This window comes from Xenopus laevis, chromosome 3S (genome assembly GCF_017654675.1).
Source record: "Xenopus laevis strain J_2021 chromosome 3S, Xenopus_laevis_v10.1, whole genome shotgun sequence".
Lineage (NCBI taxonomy): Eukaryota > Metazoa > Chordata > Amphibia > Anura > Pipidae > Xenopus > Xenopus laevis.
In genome coordinates, this window is record NC_054376.1 from 127,523,193 (window position 1) to 127,540,756 (window position 17,564).

Sequence of the window (17,564 nt, forward strand, 5' to 3'; positions counted from 1 at the left end):
CTCTACCATATTACGAGAGGGGGGGATGACTGTTTTGTCTTCAGCTTCATCATCATCATCATCATCAGATCATATTAACTTAAATACGAACTTGCACTAATGAAATCCCCAAATTATTTACATCAAACCCCAAAACTATTTTTCCATATTGAAAGCCAATGTCATCCTAAGCACCTTCCCAATTTATTTTGACTGGTCTAATGTTTATTTGTAGGACTACTTTGCTTCCATGGTGCCCAGTTGTACAGTGGTTTCTTCCATAGGATGGCACAGTGACAATAGGTGATCCTCCAAGACAGGAGGAAAGTAGACGTTACCACCAGTTTAGGAAGGAAGGAAGGGCAGCTTATGGGATTCCCTTGCTAGAGAAGTGCTGGAATGCAATTACATTTCATAATGAATCTATAGGGCAAGCCAAATGCACAAATTGGCAAACAAGTCCTGTACTCATTTTTGTTATTCACCAACCTCTTTCTCTTCCTTTCAACACTATCTCTCTCCCTGTATGTTCCTCATTTGTCCCTTCTTGTTCCTCTTTGTGGGCTTCTTTATTTATGGTCTCTGCAAATTATATCACCCTGTGGCTCGTAGCCATCAATTTCTGTGCCTCGCTGCACACCAGGCTTGTAGCACCGAGAATGCACTTCCTTACTAAACCACACTCTATCTCCCACGCACACCCGCCCCTATGAAAAATACGCTCTCGCGTGTGGCAGGGGAGGTGAAATAGGGGAAATTAGACACAATTAAACAAACTGCTTATATGGGAAAGGGCACAACATGACATTCACACACACAAAAGTGATGTTTAGCTAGCACTCACATAGTTGGCAATGTTAATGTTCTCATGTTGAACATTCCGATGTGTTGATTGGCTACATGAAGTCTCTTTGTCTAAATGCCCTAATAGTCTGTCTGATTGGCTACAGGCAGTGTCTGAAACCAGGAAAATTCCCGGGGGGACCCAAGTGTCAGTGGACCCTCTTGCTTCTAACCATTTAGCCTATATCATGGTTATTCCTTATTTCTTTATTGGGAAAAAATGCTTAATAATGGAAGAATATAGTAAGTAGACTAGGAGAATAAAGAGGTTGAGTGAGGATAGGAAGGATAATAGTGTAGAAAGTGGGCCCATGGTCTAAGGTTTTCTGGTGGGCCCCTGGCATTCCGACACTGGCTACAGGTTGTCTAAAGGTGGCCATACATACAGAGATATGTTGCCCTCAACGAGCAGATTTCTCCCCAATATGCCCACCTTGAGGGGGGCGATATAGGGCTGATTGAATCATGCTCCCTAGGGCCCAACTGTCGGATCACAATGAGCAGAATATAATGGGGTAAAATGCAAGCTTTGTGACGACTTTCAGAAAATTGATAAAAACTGCTACGTTCAGCATAGCTTTACAATTTGGCAGTTTGCAGTAGAAAGACATATTTATCCATTTTGGATTCATCAGAATGTGTACTTTCTGAAAATATATGGTTTTCCAGGGTCTCCATACTGTCAGGGGGGTCTTATGGTACATAATACACACACCGGTAGCTTGTATTGCAGCAGCCAGAGCGACAGCCATGAACATTTCTATATACTGTTGTCATTTGGGTGCCTCTGTATGCTACATAGTTTGGTAAATCTATGCATATTGGGCATCAAACTGTTTAGTAGACCCCTGGCGTTCATATTTAGGATGCCTTTTGCTGGTACGTTACAAAATGTAACGGGGTAAAATGCAAGCTCTGTGTTTAGCATAGCTTTGCAGTAGAAAGACATATTTACCCATTTAGATTGGTCGAAATGTGTACTTTCAGAAAATATATAGTTTTCTAGGGTCTCCATACTGTTAGGGGGTCTCATTTTCACATAATACCAGTTTCTTATAGTGTAGTAGCCAGACATACATGAGAATTCATCTGCACTATTTGGATTTGGGGGTCTCTGTATGCCACATAATTTGGTAACTCGATGCATATTGGGCATCAAACTGTTTAGCAGACCCCCAGCATTCATATTTAGGATGCTTAATGCTGGTAAAGATACATAGACCATACGATGCTGGAAAGTTGAAGCTTTGAGGCAATTTTCAGATATTTCACCAAAATCACCAATTTTGGGAAAGCCTTGCGACTCAGTAGTTTGGAGCAGGGTACCCATTTTAGATTCGGTAGAATGTGTACTTTCCAAAAATATATGGTTTTGGGGGTAAACATATATTTCTGTGTTTTAACCCCACAAAAAAAGCAGTCAATGTGTTGATTTTAATTAGTTGAATTAAGCTACAGGACTATTTGTATTCACTAACTTCATTTTGGGGCCTCTAAATGCCAGATACTTTGGTAATCCTATGCACAATGGGCATGAAACTGTTTGGAGGACCCCTGGCAATAATATTCATGGTGCTTTTTCTTGGTATGTAATGATACATGGGCAATATTATGCTGAAAAGTTGAAGCTTTGAGGCAATTTTCAGATATTTCACCAAATCTGAAACTTTTGGGAAAGTTTGGAGCAGCAAGGCATGGGTTTGTATACATGGTTTTGGGGGGTAAACATATATTTCTGTGTTCTTACCCCACACAAAATGCAGTAAATGTGTTGATTTTTTTAAAGTCCTGGACAATTTGGATACTTCATATTGGGGTCTCTAAATGCCAGATACTTTGGTAAATCTTTGCACAATGGGCATCAAACTGTTCAGTGGACCCCTGGCAATCAGATTCAGGTGCTTTTTCTTGGTACCTAATACAGTGTGGGATATATAGAGCAGCAAAATAAAACCTTTGAAGTAATTTTCTTAGAATTTTGATAAATTTTTATAAAAAACGCTACGATCAGACAAGCTTTGATGTTTGGTAGTTAGGAGTAGAGAGACATAGTTACCCATTTTGGAATTAGCAGAATGAATACTAAAAAATATGGTTTTCTGGGATAAACTTACTGTTTCAGGATTTTTTGGCCTCGGAATCTAAAGTATGTCAGTTTTCTGCCTTTCAGAATTCGGTAGTATATTGCCGGGAGTTTTTGCTGTACAGAAGTCCTAAATCTCCCTAAAACTATAAATATCTGGTATCGGCACGTTTGAGAGACATGAGGCTTTCTAAATCAGTTGGATTTTCATGCGTTAAATGAAATATTTTTCTGGTATAAACTCATATATTATGAAAAATAGGAATTTTTCTTTTTTTTGGTATTTAGTGCTATAAATCTTTTTTTTGCAAAGGTGGAAATACATAAAAACTCAGATTTAGAAAGCTCATGTTCTCCTGAAAAAAACAATGTATAGTTTTCCTAGGTAAACTATAGGTTTCCCCTCAGAAAATGCCCCTAAAGTGCAAGAGCACAAAATGTTTCAAAAACGTCTGGCATTTCGTGTAAGCGAATTGTCAAATTCTGCTGGCCCTTAAAGGGATAACAACGGTAAGTAAAGGATTCATAATGATTTAAATGTTACTGGCCTTTCAACAGCTTTAAGTGCTACTGAGAAACATAATGATAATAAAATACAAAAAAAAAGGTCATAACTGGGCTCTGCAAAGTGTTAACAACCCCAAGATCCTGTTCCATTTCTTCTGTCAGGAGCAGTAGAATCATTAATGGCATTTTGGGGTTTCTAACCACTTTCCGTGTACTGAGGTGCATCACTAGCTCACACCTTGGTACAGGTCTGACAGTGAAAAGCATTGCGCTCTCTCCACTCCTTAATAATAAACAAGGACTTCTCCATTGCTCTACAACAGGGACTTCCAACCTTTTTTTTACCCATGAGCCACATTAAATATATGGAAATGCATGGAAATTGTTCCCGGAGGTTCCAAATAAAGACTAAGATTTGCTGTAACCCTACACATGGTTTTTATGCAACCAAAACGTGCCTCCATGCCAAGAACTCAAAAATACGCCCCTGCTTTGGAGCAACATCCATTGGGTTGGTGAGTAACATGTTGCTCGAGAGCCACTAGTTGGGGATGACCGCTCTACAATGTCTTCATGTTAAAAAAAGGCATTTCAAATGAAAGATCACAAATGCTATTGGGGTTATATATCTCAAACTCATGGGTCAGAACCATTAAACTGGCTTGAGCCAATCATTTTGGCTTTTGTAAGGTCCTCCTGATAATGGCATGAGAGTTGTGGCCACAAAAACATGGACATGGCCCACAATGGCTTTGTACTTTATTATGCTTGGTCATCCAACGGGTTATGGATATAGCAAGTGTCATCTTGAAATTGGTATGGCTATAATTAAAGGCAAGGCTTTCACTTACCCATGGTGGTTATTTATGCAGCATTGTAAAAACAGAAGGAGCTAAGGTGGAATCCCACCCAGACTGCTGAAAACATTCCATAAAACATCTCTCTGGGGAGCCTTCCTTGGTTTCTGGTTTTATATTGGAATTTATCCTATGCCTTCATATGGTTATGGAACTCGTTAGTGACTTCTGCTGTTCTTATATTTCCAATACAGTGTACATTATTCCCTATATGAATTAGCTAATCATTTTTATATTGTCTGCGGGCAAAGGTCATCAGAGTATGGAGGTACTTATTGCTGCTTTGCTCAGTCACATGTGGCCACAGCTGATCTTCAGGTTCCTCCTCTACCTGTGGTTTCGGTAAATTCCTCCAAATTACTCAGCTTTTGTGCCACAGAACTGTGGTTGTGCCGTGCCTCCTTGAGATGTCGTTCTTTTCGTTTCCCACAAGATATCACGGAAACCAGAAAGAAGAAAACATTTCTTATCTATTCCGACTGTGCTTGCTCAGCTAAAATAGGGATCAAGATAGAGAAAAAGACTATTTCAAAAGCGTCACAGTTATACGGTGAAAGGGAGACCCATCACAGCACTGTGGGTATACAGTATATATTGCCTTGGTTATTATATAAGATAATAATAGAGTATCACAGTAATATTGGCTGAAAAAACACATCAATTAAGTCCAACCCCTTAATACCTACATATACATAGTAACATAGTAAGTAAGGTTGAAAAAAGACATGTTCAACCTTTTAGTTTTTTTTTAAATGAATGTCTGCTCATCTACATACAACTGGAAGCCCACTGTGAAGATCAATTTGAGTGAAATCTGGGATGAAACTCAAGGTCGAGACTAAGGGTATGCATAAGAGGGTTCCGGCAGAACAGTAGTGGTGGTGGAGCACTAGGCACATACCTTTTCTGTCTGCTTACTCCTAGTCAGGCCCTTGCTCCCCCACTGCCCGCTTGTCACCTAACTGTGCCCCCCACCACCCTGTACCTACATGTGCATGCATGCCCCTCTTGTATGCACTCGTTCATGCATGAGCAGGGGATGGGGAAAGATGGCTTCCCAAGTAGTGTAGTCCAGTTTGTCCCAGCACTGTAAAAAAGTATCTGCTGTTCTAGTTATTCAGGGTTGAATTACAGATATTTTCCTATATTGGGAACCTTGTTATGATCTAAGCGGGGCCTTGACCAAAGATTAGACTTTAAGAGGAGTTTGAAAGGTTGAAGACTCAGCTATGTTATCTTCTCAATAGCAAATTCTTCTCTGCTCTCTACTTCTTCTCAATACATTGTCCCACAATGATACAATGTTCTTAGAAGAACGTATAACTTAGATGGAGATTGTGTCTGGCCATGTTTGGTCAAAAGGTCCATCAGATTCAAGTTAAATCTAGGGGCTTGATAAAATTGATCAACAGAGATCTCAATAAGCTCCAAACTTCATCGTAGGAAAAGGAGGCTATTGAAGTATCGGAACTTGTATGTTTTCTTTACTACTCAGTGGAGTCCAAAGAGCATGGTTTAGCTACAGGTTTGTTTTTCTCTGTTGGTGTACGTGACTATATGCGATTGAGTTGGTCTCTTACAGAACTATTTTGCCTTTAAGTATTTTTGTGATGGGGAAGTGGAATGAACAGGATTGAGAAACTGCCTCATTTTAAGGAAACTCTATGCACTGAAAATGTGTTGGCCAGATGGAATAGTACTGAACAGGGAAGGCGTGGTCTGAACAAGATAAAAACAATGATAAAGAATAAGACTTCATTGTAAAATCAGATGAGAGATTAGGATGGAAGGAATAGGTTAGGATCCAATTAAAATTGGGCTTAATCAATGAAGTCTTGGGAATTTCAGGTCTGAGAAATGGCAAGATGTAAAGGAATAAAATCTATAGAGAAAGTATAGTGGGAAACTCTCTGCACTCCCTGAATGGACCACAAAAAGAGACCACAAAACACTTCTCCATGCTGCACAGTTTATATTTTTTATCAGAAATGTGACCCACTGCCTTCTGCCCATTGTCTGCAACTGCACTAACACACACAGTCTCCATACCCAGAACACTGCCATATCCCTAGCAATACAGAAAAACACACAATATGAACATTTGAAACATAAATGCACAGTTTTCCTTCTACCTGCAAGACTAAGGTAAAGTTGCACTTCCTTATAATTCGCAATCCATAATAAAGGATAATAATATAGAGAAGTTGTAGAAATACGGCAAAATGAGGATGTTGTGAAATATGAGACAAATATGATGAGAGAAATCAAATGTATTTACTGTAGAGAAGAAGTTGCCTCATGATCCCTCTCTGCATTGCTTGTCTTTCTAGGGGTCTCAAAGCAGTGGAATAACTTTTATAAGCTAAGGGGGCCCAGCCTAAAAGCCAGTTAGGGGGAGATTTGGGGTGAGTGCTTATTTGTACCCTGGGTACCCCTGGAACTATAGCAGGGTGACTGTTACCCCAATGTTTCTTTATATCTGTAACCTTGTTATGAGCTAAGGGGGCCCAGTCTGAAGGCCAGTTAGGGGGAGATTTGGGGTGAGTGTTTGTTTGTGCCCTGGGTACCCCTGGAACTATAGTAGGGTGACTGTTACCCCAATGTTTCTATATATCTGTAACCTTGTTATGAGCTAAGGGGGGCCAGTCTGAAGGCAAGTTAGTGGGAGATTTGGGGTGAGTGCTTATTTGTACCCTGGGTACCCCTGAAACTATAGCAGGGTGACACCCCAATGTTTCTATATATCTGTAACCTTGTTATGAGCTAAGGGGGCCCAGCCTGAAGGTCAGTTAGGGGGAGATTTGGGGTGAGTGTTTATTTGTGCCCTGGGTACCCCTGGAACTATAGATGGGTGACTGTTACCCCAATGTTTCTATATATCTGTAACCTTGTTATGAGCTAAGGGGGCCCAGCCTGAAGTTCAGTTAGAGGGAGATTTGGGGTGAGTGCTTTTTTGTACCCTGGGTACCCCTGGAACTATAGCAGGGTGACACCCCAATGTTTCTATATATCTGTGACCTTGTTTTGAGCTAAGGGGGCCCAGCCTGAAGGTCAGTTAGGGGGAGATTTGGGGTGAATGTTTGTTTGTGCCCTGGTACCCCTGGAACTATAGCAGGGTGACTGTTACCCCAATGTTTCTATATATCTCTGCCCCTTTTAATACTGGCATTGCTTGCTACAGACAAGTTTATTATCTACAAGGACTCCAAGCTCCGTCTCCATTATGGATTTGCCTAGTGCAGTCCCATTAAGGGTATAAGTGGATATTGTTACATCCCAGGTGCTGGACTTTACATTTATCAACATTGAATCTCATTTGCCACTTAGCTGCCCAGATTGCCAGTTAGTCAAGATCCTGTTGCAAGTGTCACATCCTGGATGGAATTAATTGGGCTGATAGTTTTGTGTCATCTGCAAACACTGATACATTACTTACAATCCCCTCCTCTAAGTCATTAATGAACAGGTTAAATAAAAGTGGACACAATACTGAGCCCTGAGGGACCCCAATAAGGGGCAAATTTACTTACCTCCGAAAGTTGCGTCAGCGTTGGCTTTGCCACACTTCACCAGGGCTGTACAAATGGATCAAATCTACTGCCCCCCACTGTCCAGCATCTTACTTACATCATCATAAAAAGCAATGAAATTTGTCTGACATGACCTATCCTTTATAAAGCCATGCTGCTCATAATGACATTCACTAGGACAAAGTTTTGAATGTGAACCCTTAACAAGCCATCAAATAATTTGCCCACCACAGATGTCATATAGATAGCCAGGCTGAGATTTTAATCTCTTTTTAAATATTGGAATGACATCAGCTTTCCTCTAATCCATAGGTACAATACCAGATGAAACAGAATCTGAGAAAATCAGAAATAGAGGCCAGTCTAAAACTGAACTAAGCTCTCTTAGAACATGGGGGTGTATGCCATATGGTACTGGCACCTTGTTTACATACATTTATAATAAAGCTTTTCATCATATCCTGTGTCAACCACTGACTAGATTGAGCTGATCCAACAGTGCAGTTATGAGGTGGGTCTTGGAACTCAGACTCCTCTATTGTATACACTGAAGAAAAGAACTGATTTGGTACATTTGCCTTTTCTGTATCTGTTACCACCATACAGGTACCATTATTTAAAGGAGCAAAACTCTCAACCCACATCTTTTTATTATTAATTTACTTAAAAAACGTTTTGTGGTTAGTCTTAGCCTCTGCCGCAATGTGCTCCTCATTTCCTTTCGTTGCCTTCCAGATTGCTGTTTTACAACATTTATTATAGTGTTTATATTCATTAAATGCAGCTTCTGTCCCCACAGACTTGTAGTTTTTAAATGGCTTTCTCTTCTTTCCTATTCACTTCTTTACTTTTTATATTATGATAAGGCTGGCTGGTGAGAGTATGCCAAGTTTGAAACTGTTGAACAAGATGGAAACATAAGGACAAGGTGGCAAAAGTAGGACAAGATGGAAACAGTTAGCAAGAGGATGACAATACAATAATATGGAAACAACAGAACAAGATTAAGACAGCCCAATGTCCCTTTGGATGTGATACATCTTTTGTAGCCATATACATATACATAGTAACATAGTAAGTAAGGTTGAAAAAAGACATGTTCAACCTTTTAGTTTTTTTTTAAAATGAATGTCTGCTCATCTACCTACACCTGAAAGCCCACTGTGAAGATCAATTTGAGTGAAATCTGGGATGAAACTCAAGGTCGAGACTAAGGGTATGCACAAGAGGGTTCCGGCAGAACAGTAGTGGTGGTGGAGCACTAGGCACATACCTTTTCTGTCTGCTTACTCATAGTCAGGCCCTTGCTCCCCCACTGCCCGCTTGTCACCTAACTGTGCCCCCCACCACCCTGTACCCACATGTGCATGCATGCCCCTCTTGTATGCACTCGTTCATGCATGAGCAGGGGATGGGGAAAGATGGCTTCCCAAGAAGTGTAGTCCAGTTTGTCCCAGCACTGTAAAAAAGTATCTGCTGTTCTAGTTATTCAGGGTTGAATTACAGAAAGTATCGTGGGAAACTCTCTGCACTCCCTGAATGGACCACAAAATAAGACCACAAAACACTTCTCCATGCTGCACAGTTTATATTTTTTATCAGAAATGTGACCCACTGCCTTCTGCCCATTGTCTGCAACTGCACTCACACACACAGTCTCCATACCCAGAAGCACTGCCATATCCCTAGCAATACAGAAAAACACAAAATATGAACATTTGAAACATAAATGCACAGTTTTCCTTCTACCTGCAAGACTAAGGTAAAGTTGCACGCATCAAGCACTTCCTTATAATTCGCAATCCATAATAAAGGATGATAACATAGAGAAGTTGTAGAAATACGGCAAAATGAGGATGTTGTGAAATATGAGACAAATATTATGAGAGAAATCAAATGTATTTACTGTAGAGAAGAAGTTGCCTCATGATCCCTCTCTGCATTGCTTGTCTTTCTAGGGGTCTCAAAGCAGTGGAATAACTTTTATAAGCTAAGGGGGCCCAGCCTAAAAGCCAGTTAGGGGGAAATTTGGGGTGAGTGCTTATTTGTACCCTGGGTACCCCTGGAACTATAGATGGGTGACTGTTACCCCAATGTTTCTATATATCTGTAACCTTGTTATGAGCTAAGGGGGCCCAGCCTGAAGGCCAGTTAGGGGGAGATTTGGGATGAGTGCTTATTTGTACCCTGGATACCCCTGGAACTATAGCAGGGTGACACCCCAATGTTTCTATATATCTGTAACCTTGTTATGAGCTAAGGGGGCCCAGCCTGAAGGTCAGTTAGGGGGAGATTTGGGTGAGTGTTTATTTGTGCCCTGGGTACCCCTGGAACTATAGCAGGGTGACTGTTACCCCAATGTTTCTATATATCTCTGCCCCTTTTAATAATGGCATTGCTTGCTACAGCCAAGTTTATTATCTACAAGGACTTCAAGGTCCCTTTCCATTATGGATTTGCCTAGTGCAGTCCCATTAAGGGTATAAGTGGATATTGTTACATCCCAGGTGCAGGACTTTACATTTATCAACATTGAATCTCATTTGCCACTTAGCTGCCCAGATTGCCAGTTTGTCAAGATCCTGTTGCAAGTGCCACATCCTGGATGGAATTAATTGGGCTGATAGTTTTGTCTCATCTGCAAACACTGATACATTACTTACAACACCCTCCTCTAAGTCATTAATGAACAAGTTAAATAAAAGTGGACACAATACCGAGCCCTGAGGGACCCCACTAAGGGGCAAATTTACTTACCTCCGAAGTTGCGTCAGCGTTGGCTTTGCCGCACTTCACCAGGGCTGTACAAATGGATCAAATCTACTGCCCCCACTGTCCAGCATCTTACTTACATCATCATAAAAAGCAATGAGATTCGTCTGACATGACCTATCCTTCGTAAAGCCATGCTGATTGCTGCTCATAATGAAATTCACTAGGACAAAGTTTTGAATGTGATCCCTTAACAAGCCATCAAATAATTTGCCCACCACAGATGTCATATAGATAGCCAGGCTGAGATTTTAATCTCTTTTTAAATATTGGAATGACATCAGCTTTCCTCTAATCCATAGGTACCATACCAGATGAAACAGAATCTGAGAAAATCAGAAATAGAGGCCAGTCTAAAACTGAACTAAGCTCTCTTAGAACATGGGGGTGTATGCCATATGGTACTGGCACCTTGTTTACATAAATTTTTAATAAAGCTTTTCATCATATCCTGAGTCAACCACTGACTAGATTGAGCTGAGCCAACAGTGCAGTTATGAGGTGGGTCTTGGAACTCAGACTCCTCTATTGTATACACTGAAGAAAAGAACTGATTTGATACATTTGCCTTTTCTGTATCTGTACCACCATACAGGTACCATTATTTAAAGGAGCAAAACTCTCAACCCACATCTTTTTATTATTAATTTACTTAAAAAACGTTTTGTGGTTAGTCTTAGCCTCTGCCGCAATGTGCTCCTCATTTCCTATCTTTGCCTTCCAGATTGCTGTTTTACAACATTTATTATAGTGTTTATATTCATTAAATGCAGCTTCTGTCCCCACAGACTTATAGTTTTTAAGTGGCTTTCTCTTCTTTCCTATTCACTTCTTTACTTTTTATATTATGATAAGGCTGGCTGGTGAGAGTATGCCAAGTTTGAAACTGTTGAACAAGATGGAAACATAAGGACAAGGTGGCAAAAGTAGGACAAGATGGAAACAGTTAGCAAGAGTATGACAATACAATAATATGGAAACAACAGAACAAGATTAAGACAGTCCAATGCCCCTTTGGATGTGATACATCTTTTGTAGCCAAGTGTTTTTTTCCTGCTGATGGCTTCCCTTTAATTTTCTTAAACCCTTTGATGCAAAAACCCATTGATAGCAACAACTTTGTTGCAGTTATGGATTGCGACCAATTAGTCAATTCCTGGCTGACAAGGTTTAGTGGCTTCAAGTAGGTGTAAGGCCAGTTCTCTCACCGCATTCACTTTCTCACTTGCTGCCACTTTCTAACTTTCATGTGATGTGGATTGTACTGAAATCATTACACAACTCAGCCCATTCATTAATTCCTAATGGCTTAATGCCAGGACAAGGGACAAAAGAAAATGTGGATACTATATATATATATATATATATATATAGTGTCTGTATGATTTCTATGTATTATTTAGGTAATGGCTCATTGGAAAAAACAAATCTAGAAATTACAAATTATCATTGGAAGATTATCTTTGCTGATTTCACCCCTCGTCCTACTAACAGGTGCACAAAAAAGCAACAAAATACAGCAATAACATTTTATACAGTTCTTCATTTGACTGATTTGCCTTTTTCTCTGTATTTGTAGATAGAGGATAGTACCTTGAAACAAACTGACCAAAATTGTATTGAATGTGCACTTATTTTTGAAAAAAAGGTGAAAATTTGGGAACAAATTGAAATAAATACTTGAATGTATCCTAATCACATTCTCCCCCTCATTTTCAATTCTGTATTCCTCTCAGAAATGTTAATCAAACAAGCTTTATTTTTGAAAATCTCATTGATTTCCACATAAACTCACCAAGTTTAGAGGCTGACTTTTTAAATTCAAGTCCTCTCAAATCTTCAAAAAATTGTCATGATTGTGATTTTTTTTTCCCTAATAAATTCTTACTGAATGTTGATAAATCTACCCCTTAGTGTTTAAGGGGGCTATATATAAAAACTCGATCTTTTCCCCATTATACAGTATTAATAATAAAAATTTGGGTCAAAAAATTGGATCAAAAATTGTTGGAAAAGTCTTGAAAAAATGGTGTGACTATTCGAATCGTGCAACGTTTTCAAAATGTCACCCAAAGGCCTTGAATTATTTGGATTATCGAATAGAAAACTCAAATTTATAAGATTACTGAACAAAATATTTGATAATCATAAAAGCAAAAAACATGTTCCAGTTGTTAAAGGGACCATCTGCCACTGGCTTCTACATGATTTTGAGAGGTTTTAGCTGGAGTATATTCGAATTTGAATTTTTAGCAGCTTTGGAGTATAATAAATTTCAACGTTTATTTTTCCTCTAAAAATTCTGATTTTTTTTCCCCTTAAAACTCAACCAGAAAAATATGAAGCATCGTAAATAGACCCCTAAATGTCTTTTAGTAATTTTATTTTTTTTTATTTTGATTTTTATATACATCCATCCATGACTATATAAACAGAATATACATATTCTCAGATTCTTTGGTGTAAAGGAAATTGTCTCCAGAATTCCATGTAATTTCAGATGGAAATTCCTTGATAGGTAAAGATCTGACATTTTATAGAAAGAATGGAATTCTAATATAAATCCATCATTATATTAAAGATGTAGTGTTTATTTGAAGTTCTTTGATGTCTTTGTAGTTGGGGCAAACTTTAGAGGCTGAATCCCGTTGCTGTGTGTAGCACATGCCAATGTGTGAGATGCCCTCTTGGGATCAAGGGCAATAGGTGTTATCTTCTCATCAGAGTAACTTTTAAGTGGGATTCCCTTTGTTCTCCAACACATATCTTAGACCCTCCTACTATTCTTGACTGATATAATATATCTGGGGATATTTGGACTTGTACACAATATTCTAGAGAACTTGAGACGATCAGACATGGATTGCGACATTGAGCTAGAGCAGATTATTGGGACTGCACTCTCCCTAGAAGATGACTACCCGGAATCGTATCTTCCAATAAGAGATAAACTTAAATCAACCCCAAACAGCATTTGTGGGACTATATCAGATCTTCTTCCAGGTGCCCAAGTCCAAGTTCCTCTACAAAATACTTGGCAGCAGACTCTATTGGATCTTTACTCTTTACTAGGATTTCCTCAAGAACCTAAGGCAAGCAGGGCAATGCATATGATTGAAAATGAAGATCATCAGTCTACAGCGGCCTTGTCCCCTGGCATCAAAGACAAGCCATGTTACATTAGTGAGAGCTCCAGTTGCTTAAAAAGTAAGTTGTGTTAGACCTGAATGTCTATGTTGTATTATTGTTTGTACAACTAGGCCTATATTTATAATTGTTAATTAACCAAGGCAGTACAATTCATATGGGAAATAGTCCATCAGTCCTTTATCAGACATTTTTGCCGCAAAATAACTCATAGATCTTCCAAAACTTTAAAACGTATGTGGTTTTATACATAGACTATTTTACGTTCTTGCTAATGTCTTTTGCCTTTTATTTGACCTGAAGGGCCGTTATGTGAAGAAGAACAAAGTTTGTCTAAGAAAACTAAATCTGAGCCTGATGACCTTCTGCCAACCTTGGGTGCCAGATCGAGAAAGAGGACCATCTACTCCAAGGAACAAACTAATTTCCTCCAGAATCAGTTTGATGTTAACCCTTATCCAGACTTTGTTAGCAGGTGCCATTTAGCTCAATTAACTGGTATTCCAGAGCCCAGGATACAGGTAACAATCTCTCAATTGTATCAACTAATTTCTTGTGTTCATTGGAAATGTTTTATCACTCACAGGGTAACACACAAATCGCCCAGCATTATTTGCAAGCCTTGATTCCCTCTGGTGTTCCGTCAAGTCACCACAAAAGTACTTCAATCATGGGTATGGAAATCAGAGGCAAACAGCAGAATACCTGCTAATCAGTGCTTTATTGTGCGTCCACACAACATGTTTCGGGCAGCAAAAAGGCCCTTTTTCATTGGAAATGTTTTGTTTTGTATCATATTTGACTCAAATTTTAAATATTATATATATATTATACATGAGCAGAAGGCCTCAACTGTGGCAAACAACATGGCCACATCCACTAATATGTTTAATAGCAGGTGTGTAGTGGTAGAGGAATTTTCTGTGCCCACAATAAACTATATTTTCATATTGCACTGTGTAAGGGAAACAATAGCATACTGTAGCTTTTATGTATGAATACACATTTTCATAGAAGGAAAGTTCTGTTCATATACCATAGTGAAAGTGAAAAAATATGGCAACTCCTATGATACAGTCTAAAGTTTTTCATGCCATAGGCACTTACTTTCAGGTTGCCTTACACATTTTGCACTATACGTTGTACTAAACTCAAAGAAAATTTTCGGATATATATATTTATATTGCTGTTCATGTGACATTAGTTGATGACTCATGTATGATATTTTTACAGGTCTGGTTTAAGAATAGAAGGGCAAGACATCTCTCCAAAATCCACAGATCCCATAAAAATACTGTACATGAAGCATCAATTCTTACAGGAACCCAAAAGTTAGCCAGCCACGTGCAACAAAGCACAATTCCCTGGGGACAAGATCAAAACCTTCCCGGCAGATTCCTGCATATAAACTGAGCTGTAGGTTCATCAAGAGATGCATGTCATGGACTTAAATGGAAAACATATTTTAGATAGAGTTGCAGATCATGGAGAGCTTCAGATAATTGACATAAAATGAATTTATTACTCTAGGTTTATCAAGAGCAGATTATTAACATCAAACGGAATCTGGGTTCTAAGTTCATCAATAACTCCAGACCGTGGACATTAAATGGAGATGTTGTTCTAGGTTCACCAAGGCTGCAAATCGTGGAATGGAAATATCCGAGCATGGCATTGAATCGGCATCGGTTTGCAAAAATTGAAACGGGTTCTAGGTTCAGCTATAACTGCAAATAATGGACATAAAATGGAAACTCTGTTCTAGGTTCACCAAGGCAAACCATGGACATAAAATTTAAACTGGGTTCTACGTTCATCAATAACTGCGGACTATGGACATAAAAAGGAAACTTTGTTCTAGGTTCACCAAGGCTGCAGATCATGGACATAAAATAAAAAATGTGTTCTATGTTTAACAAGAGCTGATGATGATGGACATAACATGAACAATGTGTTGTAAAGGGCTGCAGACCTTGGAAATGAAATGAAATGTGAACTGTGTTCTAGGATCACCAAAGTTGCATATCATGGACATAAACTGGAAATGATGTTCTAGGTTCACCAAGAGTTGCATTAATGGACATAAAATGGAAATCATGTTCTATTTTCATCAAGAGCTGCAAATCATGGAGATAAAATGCAAATACAAGCACTTTTCTACTCTACACAATTTACCACTTTGATAATGGGATAACACTGGATTATAAATGCAACTATGATCTCTCAATGTTGTGCAGAGAAATCACACAGGGAATGAATTCATAATTTTTTAGGTTTCTGTACTACCGAGCTTTTGCACATTATTGCATTCTAGAATTTTATTTTAACGCTACGTATTTCTGAAAACATATTGAAATCAGCCTCTGCCTTTTACAGGTTTTGGCTGTGAAACCTCTAAACCACAGCAAAATGCAAATTTCCCCCCTCCCTTAGGTCAGCAGTTCTGTGAAGGAAATTTACTCAGCAATTTTATTTAGTCTTTATTTATTCGCTAATAACAAAAATACAATGTAGGCCTTTGGAAAAAGTGTTATGTGGCTTTTATGTGAGTAATGCATAACATGAGCATATTCTGGGCATCAACGCAAAATTTTTTAAAATGAAATTGTTTTTAACAAAGTTTATTACAACGTGTACATTAGAGCAAATGTTCTGGTGACTGATAAGAAAATGAGATTTTGCACGCAGAGTACAATCTGATGTTTCTCAGAGACCAGATTACTGTCTCCTGATAACAACTCGGCATGAAAAACATCTCTATCGGCAGAAGAAAATAACCGGTGCAATGCCATGCTCGGATATTTCAAGAGTCTGTGTAATTATATATTAAAAACAGGATTGCGAGCAACGTTGAAAATGGTGACATTTTTGCAATAAATTATGTAAATTATTATTGGCTTAACTCTGGCTTGAACTTGTTTATTTCTGTTTGCATGTTTAAGATCATAATATACTTCAGGTCAAGGGTCCCCAACCTATTTTACCCGTGAGCCACATTTAACCATAAAAAAAGTTGGAGAGCAACATAATAATACAACGTTCACAGGAGTGCAAAATATAGGGTGCGATTGGCTAATGCAGCCTACAGGAGACTCTGTTTGGCAGTACACCCATCTTTTATGCAACCAAAACTTGCCTCCAAACCTGGAATTCAAAAATAAGTTGAGGCCACTGGGAGCAACAACCAAGGGGTTGGGGGGAGCCACTGGTTGGGGATCACTGCTCCAGGTAACATTATTTGGCTACAACAGGACAAAATGGCCGTGAAATAGGCCAAATGTTTAGAAGCATGAGGGCCCACTGGGAGTTTTCCTGGTATCCCGGTGGGCCAGTCCGACACTGCCGCTTGCCCAGTCCAACCCTGCATGCTACAAAATGTCTGCCAGCAAAAATGCTCATATATATTAAACTAACTATAGATTTTTAAGTATCACAAAAACTTTGAATATTCTGTCCAATAAATAATCCAAGTCCCTCTTAAAGTTATTAACAGAATCAGCATCAAAACATTATCCAGCAGGACGTTCTGCAACCTCACTGTCCCCACCATGAAGACCCACCTACTCTGCTTCCAATGGAGGTTCAGTTCCTTTAGTCTGAAGTGTGGCCTCCCCATGGCATACAATGGTGGACTCCTATAAAAACAGTCACTAATGCCGTGCTGAAATAACCAAAGAACATGACATTACATGTCTAGCACCTTATTCAATGTCAACAAAACTGCCACCACCAGATCCCCTCTATCCTCCCCCCTACAATAATCTGAACATAATACAGTTTTCTGTACTTCCTTTTAACAATAAAATATATGTTGTTAAAATGATGCCATTCTGGGTTTCCCCCTTC

At 39.1% G+C, this 17,564-nt stretch overlaps 1 protein-coding gene across 1 annotated transcript; it reads left to right on the plus strand.

The window, feature by feature from the left end:
• The first annotated feature begins 13,429 nt into the window (after positions 1-13,429).
• Positions 13,430-15,963, plus strand: LOC108703520 (homeobox protein siamois-like). The gene is made up of 3 exons (XM_018239690.2): positions 13,430-13,778; positions 14,022-14,239; positions 14,952-15,963. Exons 1-3 carry the CDS (start codon positions 13,430-13,432, stop codon positions 15,129-15,131), a joined length of 747 nt encoding a protein of 248 aa, XP_018095179.1. The 3' UTR covers positions 15,132-15,963.
• Positions 15,964-17,564: the final 1,601 nt, after the last annotated feature.

Coding starts and splice junctions, on each gene's coding strand:
- LOC108703520 (XM_018239690.2), top strand. CDS start 13,430: ATGGATTGCGACATTGAGCTAGAGCAGATTATTGGGACTGCACTCTCC. Junction 13,779..14,021: donor GAGCTCCAGTTGCTTAAAAA/GTAAGTTGTGTT, acceptor TTTGACCTGAAG/GGCCGTTATGTGAAGAAGAA. Junction 14,240..14,951: donor TTCCAGAGCCCAGGATACAG/GTAACAATCTCT, acceptor ATATTTTTACAG/GTCTGGTTTAAGAATAGAAG.